The 15248-nt window shown below is 50.4% G+C and overlaps 1 protein-coding gene across 4 annotated transcripts in view; it reads left to right on the forward strand.

Annotated features, from left to right (window-relative positions):
- The window catches only part of ADCY5 (adenylate cyclase 5), a 160561-nt gene that overhangs the window by 128807 nt on the left and 16506 nt on the right, over positions 1-15248 (forward strand). For all 4 annotated transcript variants that reach the window (XM_003941664.4, XM_074404232.1, XM_074404233.1 and 1 more), the window contains exons 12-15: positions 3543-3630; positions 11662-11778; positions 12601-12765; positions 14449-14624. In XM_003941664.4, coding sequence (XP_003941713.3) covers positions 3543-3630; positions 11662-11778; positions 12601-12765; positions 14449-14624 — 546 coding nt within the window. The remainder of the gene's footprint in view (positions 1-3542; positions 3631-11661; positions 11779-12600; positions 12766-14448; positions 14625-15248) is intronic.

Consider the following 15248-nt stretch of genomic DNA (forward strand, 5'->3'; position numbering starts at 1 on the left):
AGGAGAACAGAGCAGGGAGTCTGGCCTGCTCTTGCTTAGGCAGGGACAGAAGTGTGCCTTCAGTGGGATATGAAGCCAGGGGTCTGACCTCTCTGGGCGGGAAGGTGATGTGCTCATTCCAGGGTGGGTGACTTTTCACCAGGTGCTGCTCAGCTGCATGAGAGATGCCTCTTTTTTCTTTTGTTGAAGACAGAGTCTCACTCTGTTGCCCAGGCTGGAGTGCAGTGGCACGATCTTGGTCACTGCAACTTCTACCTCCCGAGTTCAAGCAATTCTCCTGCCTCAGCCTCCTGAGTAGCTGGGACTACAGGCACCCACCGCCACGCCCAGCTATTTTTTATATTTTAGTAAAGGTGGAGTTTCACCATGTTGCCCAGGCTGGTCTGAAACTCCTGAGCTCAGGGATTCTGCCCACATCCGCCTCCCAAAGTGCTACGATTACAGGCGTGAGCCACCGAGGCTGGTCAAGAAATGCCTTTTTATCACTTAATTGTCTTGTCCCATTAGCCCACTCTACACTAACAATTGAGTCACCCCAAGTATTCCCTGGATGCTTTCTGTGTGACCTTTGGTTCTTGAAAAAGAAAAATCTTCAAAAGATGGAGGTTTTCTACTACTTGGATATTTCTAAGAATGGATTTCAGGTTCTGAAAGTATTTCAAAGAGGTGTTTCTGAACTCTTCTGACGACTGGCTGTGTTGCCGAGAAGGCCTGTGGCTTCTGTGGGGAGTATTTTGAAGTGTGCAGTGGGCTTTTGGAAACGAGGTGTTTGTAAAATTGTCATTTGCATAAGAGTCTCGCCTGGAAGAGAAACATCATTGCCTTATGTATGTACACCCTTGCACACACAACTATACACACAGACACACACACACACACGTCTATGTAGAAATACATATTTTTACTTTTTATTATGTAATTCCTCAAATGCACAGAAAAGTATTAATCTAATCAGTACCCATCCCCTAGATAGAACAACTGTTAATATTTTGCATTGTTTGTTTCATCTGTTTTTATTCTGATTTTTAAAAGTAAATTCAGGCATAGACATTTTACTCCTGAAAACCTCAATATACACCTATTTTAAGGACATTTTTCTCCTTAACTACAATACTTCATACCAAAAAAATTAACAGCAATTCCCCGTATCTATATTCAAATTTCCCAAACTGTCCCCAAAAATGTCTTCTGCTTCTAGTTTATTTGTAGCCAGGATCCACTCAAAATCCACTGCTTGCATTTGGTTGTATCATCTAAGCCTCGCTTAATCTAAAGAGTCCCCGAAGCCAGTACCTTCTGTTTTTCATGTTGAAATCACCGGTTTGAGAAGTTACAAAAGGAGTCGAGAGGGATTCTGTGCAGCCTGCATCCAGTTTCCCCGAGTGTTGACAGCTTCTGTAACTGTAGCATAATGATCAAAACCGGGCAATTAACACTGAAACGATACTGTTAACTCATCTACTGACCTTATTCTGATTCATCATTTTCCCCTCACTGTCCAGTGTGTGTTCCAGGAGCCAGTGCAGGATCCCACGTTGCATGTCATTGATTCATGTCCTCCGACCCATCCCCCCGTGGTAGTTCTTCAGCTTTTGCTTGTCTTTCCTGACCTTGGCGCTTTTGAGGAGTGCTGGCCAATTCATTTGTAGTTTCAATTTGGGTGTGTCTGATGTTTTTCCATGATTAGATTGGGGGCCTGCATTTTGACAGGGCTCCCACTGAAGTGGTGATGTCTCCTTCTCCGCGTACCATAGCCAGAGGTACCTGATGTCAACATGGGTTTTATTTTTATTGACATTATTAAAAGAATGAGAAGATCACCCTTATATTTGTATCTGCCATCACTCTGTTGGATGCCACAGGTGAGAACCAGGCACTGGCAGCCAGCTCCACCCTGGTTGACCCCTGCACTGAGACTGTGTAGAGCTGGGGTTCTTGTTGGCACAAGAAACCATCTTTCTGTAGTGATGTGGAGCCACAGGTATCAAGAAGCAACCTGGAGGCTGGGCACGGTGGCTCACGCTTGTAATCCCAGCACTTTGGGAGGCCGAGGCAGGCGAATCACTTGAGACCAGGAGTTTGAGACCAACCTGGCCAATGCAGCGAAACCTTGTCTCTACTAAAAATGCAAAAATCAGCGGGGCGTGGTGGCTCACGCCTGTAATCCCAGCTACTCAGGAGGCTGAGGTGGGAGAACCACTTGAACCTGGGAGGCGGAGATTGATGTGAGCCGAGATCATACCACTGCACTCCAGCCTGGGCAACAGGGCGAGACTCTGTCTCAAAAAAACCCGACAACAACAACAAAGAAGCAACCTGGGTTTTTGCTCCCATTGCGACTGACAGTCCCTGTAGCTTGAGTGCACAGTCCTGCCTCTGCTGCTTTTCCGTCTCTGCAGCACGGCTTGGAGGCTGGGTCATCCCAGTTACCTGCCCTGCCTGCAGCGGCTTTATTCCCACCTCTGGCCACAGCTCCTATTGGCAGAGGCTATTCTCTAGCTGCTTCCTCTGTAGGAAAGCCTTAAAAGCCACTTTTAAGATCTTTCTTTTCCTCTGAAGAGAATTTGTTTCCCTTGTTCCATTTGTTGAAGGCAGCTAAGTGCCGCTTCTGTGGGGGCCTGGAACAAAGAGCTGCTGGAGTCCTCCCTGGAGGTATTCACCTGCCTCTCATGCTCCCCACTGGCTTTTAACCCCATAACAATACCTGGCATCGCCAGGCCACTCTTCCTCCCTTGAAAGGCCACCTGGTGCTATCGTGGGCTGTTGTCCCCAGGCCAGCCCCTGCATCAGGAGGGCCAATGGGAAGTTCTGGATGGAAAGTCACTTGCAGCGCTTTTGTCTGAAGGTGGCCGTGGAGGTCACCTGTGATCTGCATCTGAAAGGAGGGGCAGAGGGAAATCCTAGCCGTGTTCTTGTTGAACGGTCTGGGATTAGAGGAGCAAACACTGCAGGACTTGTTGTGGGACCTGGCTGTGGAAAGGGGGCGGGGTATAGAGGTTCTGCCCTTCTGAAGAGACAGTCACCCCTGCTTCTCAGAGTGGCTGGCTGGGCTGCCAACAAAGGCATTTCTAGAAATGAAGGCCACTGGTCCAGTCAGTTTTGAGCCATCACAGTTGTGGAGCTGTGAGCGATGACTTGGAGGGAACAACGGGGTGGTTCTTCCAAGCTAAGTGAAACATGTCAGTGAGTAGCTAAGAATTATGCAGAATACCTATCAGGTGTCACCTGGTTCTCCATTCAGCTCCCTGTGAGCTGCTGTCCCTACCAGAAGGGGAGGGAGCCATACTGTTATGGGGGGGGCTCCAGAGTCCACCTGCCAGGCCCTGTAGGCCCTTGTCAGGGAGTCAGTGCAAAAGGCTGGGCAGTAGATTAGGGGAGATGGAGCAACTTCAAGTTTCCTCTCTGGATTTTGGAGCTCAGGCCCTCTGCAGCTGTGAGGAAGGGCACGGGGGACCAGTGGCTTGATTGCCAGGCAGGCCCCCCAGAAGCTGCAGCCCTGCCACCTGAGCCTGGCTTCTCCCTCCTCTCCTCTCTCCCTCCAGCTCCATATTCATGCTCAGCTTCTACCTGACCTGTTTCCTGCTGCTGACCTTGGTGGTGTTTGTGTCTGTGATCTACTCCTGCGTAAAGGTGAGTGTAGCTGACAGCTGGGTTGCAGCCACCTTCTTCCCGCTTGTCTCCGCCCTGGTGGGAGCCCTACCCAGGGGCCTGAAATGTGAAGGGGTCCAAGTATTGTGCTTGGCATGGGGTGGGAGAGTGCCTGGTGCTGGCCACACCTCTCCATTGGCTTTGGCAGTACGCTCGCCTGGAGGCAGGGAGATGGTCACTGGGAGCCTGTTCTTCACTGGCTGCTTTAACTTGCCCTTCACAAATCTTTGCACCCGGAAGATGCTGTGGCTGCTGCTCCTGTTCATGTTGTGCAGAAGGCAGGAGGGCACCTAGCACCAGGCCTGGCACAGAGCAATGCCCAGTGGCCCAGTGAACATTTGCTGAGAGAATGAATGTGGAGGAGGTCTCTCTTGGTACTCGCTTTGGTGTTCCCATGTGCTCTGGAATTTTCCGTGGAGGGGATCTCAGAGATGACGGATTTCAAGCATTCCCGAACATAGATGAGGAGTGTGGCCCCAGAGTAATTCGGCGTTTCCGACTGGGCCACACAGCCAGCTGGTGTTAGCAGTGCGAGTCCTGGAACAGAAATGTGGCTCCCATTCTGAGTTTTTCTCCCGTATCTCTTAGGTGCGCTGTGTTCCCTGTCCAGGCTGTGACCCTCGATGTGACCTGGCCCCGGGTCATTCTGGTCTGTAGTAGAAAACACTCAGGTTCCTGTTCGCCCTGCCCATCAGTGCTTTTCCCTCAGTTTCTTCACCAGTGGTTTCAGAATTTCCTGACGCATCAGCCTGGCCCCAAAGAATCACTCATCCCTGGGGCAGATCTGTGCCTCTTCCACATCTGCTGAGCCTCTCAACTCCTCCCTGACACTCACTGGGAGCCAAGCCCTTGGAGTGGGCACTGGGGCCCTTTGGAAGCTGCAGCCTTGCCGTAACTCCCTCTAATGCAGTGAGCACCATGTCTTCCATCAGAACTGGAACGGACCTTAGGAATATCTGGTGTGGTTCACCTCCCTGGCAGGCACAGTGGTGGATGCCCAGAGAGGGGCAAGGTCAGCCAGAGCCATCGGGCATGTCTGTGAGAAGCACAGCCCGCTAAGCCACGTGCTTCGCCAGTTTGTCATGTTGTAGCATCCGATAGGCTTCCTCACAGGGCTTAATGCTGGTTCCCTGCCTCTCCACTGACCCTCCTTCCTCAAGGCCACAGCCTCCCTCCCCCATGTTCAGCCACTCCTGCCTTTTGTGATTCAGGAACATGCCGCTGCAGTTATACAGCATCTTTTGTTTAATTCATCTGTTGATGGACGCTTGGGTTGTTATTACTTTGTGGCTACTGAGAAAATACAGTGTCCTTTCACTGGGCTGAAGAAGTGGAACTGTCCACTCTGGATAAAGTGGGCTCGGGGGGCCTTGACAACAGCAAGACCAAAAGGCTGCCTCCTTCTCTCCTGGCCTGATGAGCCATCTTCTCAGGGTTTATCTACTTTCTGGAACACAGCCCAATGCGAAAAGTCGTTTGTAATACAACCTTCTTTCCATTGAATTCTTCTTCGCTCTTTGATGTTGTGGGTTAAACGGCTTGCATGTGAAGACATGAAAGGGGATTGTCCCTGGCTCTGCCTCCTGTCGTGTACGTGGCAGGGATGTCAGCCTGTCACTGGGCACTCGTGGCACACTCACTGTGGTGGGTTGACCGAACGAAGTTCATTTTCTCGCCTTCACAGGTGCTCACACGAAGCTGACTGGCCTGCAGTGTTTAGGGTCCTTCTGTTTTTTGAAAAACATTTGTGGTTTTACCAGAACTCAGAAACTTTTCCTCTCATTTTCCCAGTCTCTCAGAAGTCACGGGGAGTAGCTCTGCGGTGAGATGCAACAATTCCTAAATTACCCCCAAGCCAGGCCATGTCAGTTACTTTCTCTGTTTCGTGTACTTTTCCGTTTTCCCAGAACAGCATGGACTGACTTCCTTAAACTGTTCATATTTCCACCTTTTCGAAGGGAGAAATATGAGGAAGTATCGACTGAGTGAGTCGTCTTCTCTGGCTATCAGGGAGCAGTTTTCCCTGGTCCTTTCTGGTTTTTCCCTTCTAGGCGCTCTGGTGGCCTTTTTATCTCCGGCCTGTTCAGTCTTTTCTCGACACAGCTCAGTGCAGTTCACACCCTCCCCTGGACTTCTCGGTGAGGCTAACTTGGTGCCTTGGTCTTCACCGTGTCCTCAAGTCCTGGTTCCAGTCCTAAGCCTCAGCTGCCTTGCTGAGCCCCCCACTGTCCCTCAGATGCCTTGCCTTAGGGACCGTTCCCCTGAATGCTTCCTTCTGGAGATGCTGTTTTAGAGGGCAGGTCTGCACATCTGCACACATCACCACATCCTTCCCTTGACATCTGCACTGACCTGGACCCCAGAACTGCTTTTCTTACAGAAAACCATGTTAAAGCCCTGCTCACCATGGCACATTGTCCACAACTCTGGGAATCTCAGGTTGAAAGGGGCCCATGCAGTGAGAGGGCCCAGCCATGCACCTGAGGCTGGAATTCCCTGTGATAACCCTGCAAGGGGTGGGCCAGCCTGTGCTCGATCACCTCCAGGGATGAGGAGCTCACTCATGGCTCCTGAGTGCAGCCTCTTCCTCTTTGGCCAGCTCTGAATGCTCCATTAGGCTCCCTTGGAGCTCCTGCCTCATCATCCAGTGAAACAGCCCTGGCCTGTACCTAACAGTGCTGGGACTTTTGCTACCACACCAAAATGGTGACTCTCCTTTCCCCACCATCTGATCCAGGCCCGCAGCCTTCACTGTGGCTCATTAGTGCAACCTTGTTCAGAAGGCCAAACTCTCCTTCCCAGCAGTTTGGGACTTAGGTTACAGATAGGCCCTGTGGGGGAACTCCGCTGCTGTGTGAGAGAGAGAGAGAGAGAGTGTGTGTGTGTGTGTGTGTGTGTGTGTGTGTGTGTATAAGTCGCTCTTGAACTACATCATACTGATCCCCTAGACCTGATGATCTGAGCGCCAGCACCTGGGATCCCTGACCAGAGCCCTGTTTGCTCTTCAGTCACCAGCAGAGCCTCTTCTCCTCTCCCTGCAGCCTGCCTGTAACTAAGCCCACCTTGCTGGTTCTCCTTTCTACCATTCCAACTCGACTCCTGGTCCACAGTTTGTAAAATAGAGTCTAACTCTGAAGCCACTCGGTGTCTTCTATCCTGTGAGGATTTTAGGATTCCCATGTTTACCTTTCTACCTGCATGCTCAGGGCCATATTCATCTCATCATTCACATCTCATCATACATGTCTTTCATTTAAGAGATGGAGAGGTCTTCATTCCAGTAGGCATATTGTAGGTTACCCCTGTGTTTTTCAAGTCAAGACAGTCCAGGGTCCACATCCAAGCTATGCTGCTTTGAGCTGTGTTTCCTGAGCCTCAAAGGTGGCTTTTATTGAACCTACTTTGCAGATGAGGAAACTGAGGCTCATAGAGGTTAGACAGCTTTTTCTAGATTCTGGAGTTAGGAAGTGGTAATAGCTAGGATTTAAGCCTAAGCAGTCCTTACTCAGAGTTCATGAGCGTTCCCCTCCGGAACACTGCCTCTGCTAATATGTCCAGTTGACTCCTGAAAGGCCAACTGTGAGACCACTGGTGTGGACCCCTTTTGCCTGCCAAATTTGACTTCTGCGGTTTTCTTACCTTCTTTCCTTTTTCTGAAGTAGGAGCTCTGCTTCTTTTATTAGCTCCTTGTCAAAGACGCTGTATTCTTACCCTTTTTTTTGCCATCCGACTTCATCCTCTCCTTTTATCTTTGCAATACCCTGGCCCCGCATCACAGGCAGGAGCCTAGGGAGGTCACCGATGTGCCTGGAGATGCTCAAAGAAGCCAGGATCAAAACTGCTCCTTACCCTAATCATGGTTTAACTATGTTCCCATGCCTGTTTTTCATGTTGAATTGATTTGAATTTATCAGAGTGGAAATGTACTGGTTCTGAACTTTTTTTAACATCAGTTCTTTGGGCTCTGATTGTGAGCAGGTATTAAATGATTGGTTGGTACAGACAGTGATCCTGCTGGAAAATGCTCTCCATGATCTGACTGCAGTTAAAGAGACTCTGCCCCTGGCAAAAGAGTTTTAAGAGCCACACTGGGGTTAGTAAAACCTGAATTTAGGGTTGACATACAGGATGAACGCTCTGATTGGAGGTGAGACACTCTGTAAAGTGATATCAAGACAGGATGTCAAGTCTTCTGGAGACTTCAAAAAAGCAGCAGTTCCTGAGTTTCTACAGAGGGTTTAAAGTCAAGAGAAAGTCTTTTTAAAGGGTGTAGCGGGAAGTTGGCTTGTAGCAAGCAAGCCAGTGCACACTCAGTCATTCATTAGATGCTAGAGCCACATCTAATATTGATTTTTTTTAAGCCTGCAGTTCTTCTCCTGGCCTCTGAATGGTCCTGGTGGGCGCCTGGTCCCATATTCACCAGGAAGCTAATGCGCATACCCTATTCCCCAACCACCTTTTAATAAGAAAGTTTTAGCATGTATTAATAACCTTTGCCTCTATCATTCATTACTTTGGTGGTTGCAAAATGATTAAGGAAGCCTCTCCATCAGAGGATGGGGTGATCAGAACTGAACCGTTTAAACAACATCAGGTATATAGGATTAGGGGTGGGGGCAAGGGAAGGGGATAGAGATAGAATGACAGCATTTTAAGCAACCAAAGATTTGAAACCATCTGTCATACCATTTCAGAGTAAGATCCTCATGCTAATGCCAAAACACTTTCCCCAGCTGTGAAACCAAAAAATTCCTTTAAATGAGAAATAAGGACTTTGATTCTCATTGGCAGCATAGCTCTTTAAAATGCAAATATTAGCTAACTCTTCTGTTGCATTTAACAGCTTGCAGAGCACTTTCAGATGCATCACTTTACTAGGTCTTGATAGCCACTCTGGGAGAGAGCTATTCCCAATTTCCCAATAAGGAGACTGAAGCTCAGTGTAGAGTAATGCCCCAGAATCACACAGCCAGTAAGAGGCTGAGCAAGATTTTTTAAAATACAAGCTTCATTGAAATATAATTTGCATACCATAAAATTCACTTTAATAAAGGTGAATGAACTTTTTCTAGTTTTTAGCTTATTCACAAAGTTGTTCAACTGTTGATGTTAATTCTAGAACATTGTTGTCATCCCCAAAAGTAACCCCTAGACCCATCATCAGTCACTCCTCCTTCCCTGATCACCACAGCCCCCAGCGAGCATTTGGCTACTTTGTCTCTGTGATTCGCATGTATGGACATCTCACATAAAGGGAATCTCACATGGCCTTTTGAGACTGGTTTCATGCACTTAGCATATTAGTTTCAAGGTTCATCCTTGTTGTAGCATGTAACAACACTTTACTCTCTTTATGCCTGAAAAACATTCCAGTGTATGGCTGTATCACATTTCGTTTATTCATTCATCAACTGTTGGACAATTAAATTGTTTCCACTTTCAGGCTATTAGGAAGAATACAGCTGTGAACATGGGTATACAAGTATCTGTACAAGTCCCTGTTTCCAGTTCTTTGGGCGTATACCCAGAAGTGGAATTACTGGATCATGTGATAATTGTATGCTTGATTTTTTGAGGAGCTGCCCTACTGTTTTCTACAGTGACTGCATCATTTTACATTCCCACCATCAATGCACAAGGATTCCAGTTTCTCTACATCCTCACCAATACTTTTGAAACTTTCCTAATGGTGTTATTTGAAGGACAAAAACTAGTAACTTCGATAAAGTCCAATTTAGTTTTTCTTTTTTGATTGGTGCTTTTTGGTGTCATCTCTCAGAAACCGTTGCCTAATCCAAAATCACAAACATCTACTGGTATGGTTTCCCGTAAGAGTTCTGTAGTTGGCTTTTACATTTAGGTTTTCTGGTCCATTTTGAGTTAATTTTTGTACAGGGTGCAGTAAGGACCCAACTTTGTTCTTTTGCATGTGGATATCTGTGTATCCCAGCACCATTTCTTGAAAAGACTGTTCTTTCACCATTGTCTTGGAACGCTTGTCAAAATCAATGGAACATAAATGGAAGGGTTTATTTCTGGACCCTCAATCTATTTGATTTATTTCTGTGTCTATTAAGCAGGATTTTAATAGAAGCTTATGCTCTCCAGATCACACTTAACCTTTCCTTCTACCATATTAAGAGGGTTTGGTCAAAGGGTCTCTTTTATTATCCCAGTGTTTGTTCAGAACAAGTGCCACAGGCTTGATGGTATAGGAGCATGCCTGGGAGGCTCTCCTGCTGGGGAGATGGAGTCCCAGGACTTCACCTTTCAGCCTATAGCCTACATGAGACCACTAGGCCTCTGCCATGGCAGCAGCCCTTCCTGTGATCTATCTGTCCTTGTGGTCCCCTGTTTCCCTTTGCTGATAGGAAATGGCCTTGTTTGAAGGGTGGAGGAAGATTCCAGGGTTGGAAAGATATGCAGGCTCCTTACGCACACAGCCAGCCCCAAGCCCAAGACCCGGGGGTGAGCAGGGACCTGACTTTTTGTCAAGAACTCTGAAGGGTCTAAGGTGTAATTTTACCCTACTTAGAAAGTAATGAGTTGGCTTGTCACTGTTTCATAGAGGCTGGCAGAAGACATAAGACTCCTGGGTCAGAGACAAAAACTTTATTATTCATGTCACAGTCAGCAGCATAAGTGTCAGTGTATTTGTGTTTGAAGTCCCTTTGCCACTGAAGTCCCATGTGATGGGCCCTCATGGATGCTGCACATGTAGTGAGTTTGGTTGCAGCTGAGGAACACTGGACCAAGGGCCTGGCACTTTTTTGAGCTGGCAGCAAATAGGGTAGCACACAAACCAGTTCCTCTCCCCACTGGGAGTGAGTAGTCACATGGTTGTCATGCTACGGCCTCGTGACTGACTTAGCTGTCAGTATGGCCACCTGCAGATGCTCTCAGTATCAGGGGATAGAGAAGCCTTGTGGTCTGTCATGCTCCGCAAGAATTTGCAGGGATGTTCACGGCCCACAACTAGGGTAGAAACCTTTGCCTGCTTCACTTACCACAAAAGCTGGGGGTGCCCAAGGGTCCCAAGGGTCCTACAAATAGGAGATTTCAGAGAAGGGATATGGCTTGCTCAGGAACCTGCAGGAAAAGTCAAGCCAAGCTCCTGGTTCAGTGCTTTTTCCGCCACCCTGTCTGCCGTTGGGGGTTTTATGGAACGTCTAGCATGGCTGCAGCAGACAGGCCTCAGCAGGAAGGGTTGGGGTGGATAGGGGTAGGGCAGCCTGGATCCACTGCTTTGCTTCCCTGTCCATCAGATTCTTTTTTCAGCCTAGGTTGTGTGGGAGATGAGGGGGACATCATTTGCAAGGCCAGCTGCATCAGATTTGGTGGCAGAAGTGGGACTTAGGAGCCCAATCATTTAATTACCAAAGCTGCAGGGCGTTTTTGAGTAGACATGGTTTGTCTAGTAGAAGAATACAGAGGAGAGGGTGAGGGAAATGGCAGGTCCATGGAGCTTTGTGCTAAGGACGGAGTTCACTCAGTGCTCAGGGCCACATCCACCTCCCTCCTGCTTCCCGCTGCCCAGTCCTTCCTCCCGAGCCCAGAAGCCTAGTCCTCTCCAAATCCTTAAACCTGCTACTGCACACTCCCTCCCAGAAGCCTTCTCAACCCTCCTGGGAAAGTTCTGAGCCCTCCATGACTCCTCAGCTGCCACCCACTGCCCCTCCCCGATGGCATACAGCAGTCAGTGTGCTTTTTTATTGGTTTCTGTGTTCGGTCAAGAACACCATCTTTCTTCTCATCCTGCGTCTCTTACCTGGGTTCCCCATGTAGTCCCGCTCCTGGTCAGCTACAGAATCTGCCCTGCCGTTGACTTGGAAGCAGTGGTGCAGCGGTTCAAGGCTGGAGCCTTGCAGTCTGAGAGGGCCACCAGAAAGGCCCAGGGGCTGTGCTGGGGAGGGACACAGGTGGGTCCACTGCACTCCTGGGGCCATTTGTGGAGTCGTCACTGAATACTATTCCATCTCTCTCTCCCTCCTCCTCCACCACCCCCAACCCCAGCTCTTCCCCTCCCCGCTGCAGACCCTCTCCAGGAAGATCGTGCGGTCCAAGATGAACAGTACCCTGGTTGGGGTGTTCACCATCATCCTGGTGTTCCTGGCGGCTTTTGTCAACATGGTGGGTGACTGCACAACCTCCCAGCACCTCCACAGCCCCATTGGGTCAAACCCAGTGGAGATGGACTTGATAGGCAGGACTAGGAGAGACTTTCCTTGGAGATTCCCATTTGTGTCACACCTGGGTCTTGGATCAGCTTTGACTCAGTGTGCCTCACACAAGTTCTTTTTTTTTTTTTTCTTTTTTCATTTTTGAGACAGTTTTACTCTGTCACCCAGGCTGGAGTGCAGTGGTGCCATCACAGCTCACTGCAACCTTTACCTCCTGGGCTCAAGAAATCCTCCTGCCTCAGCCTCCCAAGTAGCTAGAATACAGGTGTGTACCACGACGCCCAGCTAATTTTTCTATTTTCTTTTTTTGTTTTTTTTGTTTTTTTTTTTTTTAAGAGATGGGGTTTCCCCATGTTTCTAGGCTGGTTGCCAGGCTGGTTTCAAACTCCTGGGCTCAAGTGATCTGCCGGCCTCAGCCTCTCAAAGGGCTGGGATTCAGGCATGAACTACCATGCTCGGCTACTCTCCCACGAAGTGAAGTTCTTAGCTCTTCATTGTCAAGGCTGGTGGGGCCAGGAACAGTTCAGGGAATGTCCCTGAGGCATGTTTAGGAGCCCCTCCTCAGGAGGGCCTATTGGCCACACCCCCTCCAGCCAGGGCAGCTGGGCCAACCTTGCCCATTCCTCAGCCTCTTTCAGGTTTTGTCCCTGTCCTTGTCATGCTGCTCCTGAGGCGGAGGATGGGTAGAGGCCTCTGGCCTGACGGGCTGGGCTGCCCTGCCTGGCCCTCCAGCAGCTGACCCTCCCTTCGCTGCCCTCCTCCCTGCCCCCAGTTCACGTGCAACTCCAAGGATCTGCTGGGCTGCTTGGCACAGGAGCACAACATCAGCGCAAGCCAGGTCAACGCATGTCATGTGGTAGAGTCGGCCGTCAACTACAGCCTGGGCGACGAGCAGGGCTTCTGCGACAGCCCCTGGCCCAACTGCAACTTCCCTGAGGTACTGGGCACGCGGGGGCTGGAAGGGAGCCGTGGACTGTCCCCTCAATGCTCAGGACAGGCTGAAGGACAGGGTCTCGCCAGCCCACTGTCTTCTAGAGACCCGCTTACCCCAATATCTCTTATTCCTACATGCCAGACCCTGGCAACCAAGGGAGCCTCCTCAGTATACAGTGACAGTGACAGTGGTATAGCTGTTGTTTCTGTGGTGCTTACCAGGGACTATGACTAAGAGTTCTACATGTATTTACTCACTAAATCCTCCCAACAGCCTATAACATAGGTGTTATATTATCTCCTTTGTAGAGGCAAAGAACCTGATGCACAGAGAGGCTAAGTAACTTGTCTCAGGTCACACAGCCAGGACTCAACAGAGCTGGAGTTCTCATTCAAGTTGTCCAGCTCCAGACAGGGTTCGTGCTCCTGAACCGAGGGCAAAACTTTCTGGACCCTTGGCTTCTCTAGCAGACCCTACCCCACCTCAGGAGAACCCACCTAAGCCCCAGCTGTTAGGGTCAGAGAGGAGAGAGGGGAGCAAAGAAACCAATCCCAAACCAGCGCTACCATAAACCTCACCCGTTCAAAGTGCACAGTTCAGTAGCTTTAGTGTGTTCGCCGATGTGTGCATGCAGCCACGATCATCATCTAATTTTAGAACACTTTCATCACCCCAAAAGAGAAATTTTATGCCTACAGGCATTTGGGTTTAAAAAGAATGCCACGTATCCTTATTTGGAGAACAGCGTATATTAAGCATCTGTGGTGCTGAAGGTGCTTCGTTCACAGTGCTGCATTTGTCAGAGACCAGCTCGCTAGTCAGCAGCTGGGCCGGGCTTCCAGCCTCCCCCTTCCCATACCCCAGCTCCCTGTGGGTGTGCATGTGAAGCCTGTAAGATGGGGGGCAGGTTCTGCCTTTTTCTGGGGGAGAAGGTCCATGTTTTCATCCAACTCCCAAGGGGCTTGTGACTGCAGCTGAAGGGTGCTGTGGGCTGTCAGCGTTGGCCTCCCTCTCAGCCTGGGATCCAGCTCTCAGTTGTACAGATAGGGCAGGAAGGCCCAGGGAGGAGCAGGGCACCCCGGCTCTGCCGTTGAGCTGGTGGTAAGCTCTCTGTCTCCTCCAGGCAGCCATGTTGCACCCAGCCTCCCCTTCCTAGCCTCCTCTCCCCTGCCTCCCTCCCTAGCCTCTGCTGTCTCTCCTGTCTGGCTGAGAGCCCACAGGAGAACTTCGTCTTTCTGACTGTTTGTGAGGAGCAGAGGCTATTTTCGGTCTCATACTTGCCCCTTGGTGGTGGCTTCCTCTGGTAAGGCTAGGGCCTGGGGGGAGAGGGTGGCAGTGGGCAGGTCCTGGCTCCTCATTTGTGGGAGGGGCTTGGTGCCAGCCTTCAGTCTACACCAGCTGACCACACCCCACAAGGATTGCTCGTGATTCAGCAGCTCCTCACAGACCAGGCCCTGGGGGGTCCCCAGCATCAAGTATTGGCCTCCTGGTTATCTGGACCAGGGTCTGAATGGGAATCCAGGCTTGGCTCTTCAACTTACATCACACCTGTTGGCAAATCAACTTCAGCAGAAACATGCCCAGCCCAGGCCTCACTTGAGCCAGTGCAGACTGGAGGATGCACGGGGCTGGGGTTAGGGGGTGGACAGGGCCTGGGGAGCTGATTCCACTGCCCTCTGCCCACAGTACTTCACCTACAGCGTGCTGCTCAGCCTGCTGGCCTGCTCCGTGTTCCTGCAGATCAGCTGCATCGGGAAGCTGGTGCTCATGCTGGCCATCGAGCTCATCTACGTGCTCGTCGTGGAGGTGCCAGGTGTCACGCTGTTCGACAACGCCGACCTGCTGGTCACCGCCAACGCCATGTATGGGGCACCTCACTCACGCTACCCACTGGGTGCGGGACGTTGCAGGGAGGTGGGAAGAGCAGGTGGTTCAGGGTCCTGCCACCGCAGGGAGCTTGCGAGAAGTGTGTCTTGTTCCTCCCTAGCCCTGACATCTGGTTGAAGTAGGGAAGGGTCTCGTCTCTTTCCTTCCCTCCCACCCCCAGTAGTGGGAGTGGCCTCAGGTGACCAGGCCCCATTGTGTTTCTTTCTCTGGTTTGCTCCTCCCTTGCCAGGGCAGCCTCCAAGGGGGCTGCTTTCACCTCGGTCCAGCTGCCCAAGGCTCAGAGGAGTCACGGTCCGGGCAGAGCCGGGCAGCAAGATGTGTGGGAGCAAAGGGACAAACTTTGTTGTTCACTGGCTCTGTGTCCCACCTCAAGACAGGTGCGTGGACATCTGTTGTTCCTCTTCATCCTCCAGCAACCCAGCCAAGTAGGCAGGCCCACCGCCTAAGCCTGGGCATTGGTGCACTACTCAAAGGCTCCTGGCTGTGGTGGCAGAGGCTAGGTCCCACATCCTAGAGGTGGTGGGCATGAGGGTGGGGCCCACAGCTGTCTGGCCCCACAGTCAACATGGTCATGTGGTGACGGATGTCAGATGTCCAAG

The sequence above is a fragment of the Saimiri boliviensis genome, chromosome 8 (genome assembly GCF_048565385.1).
Source record: "Saimiri boliviensis isolate mSaiBol1 chromosome 8, mSaiBol1.pri, whole genome shotgun sequence".
Lineage (NCBI taxonomy): Eukaryota > Metazoa > Chordata > Mammalia > Primates > Cebidae > Saimiri > Saimiri boliviensis.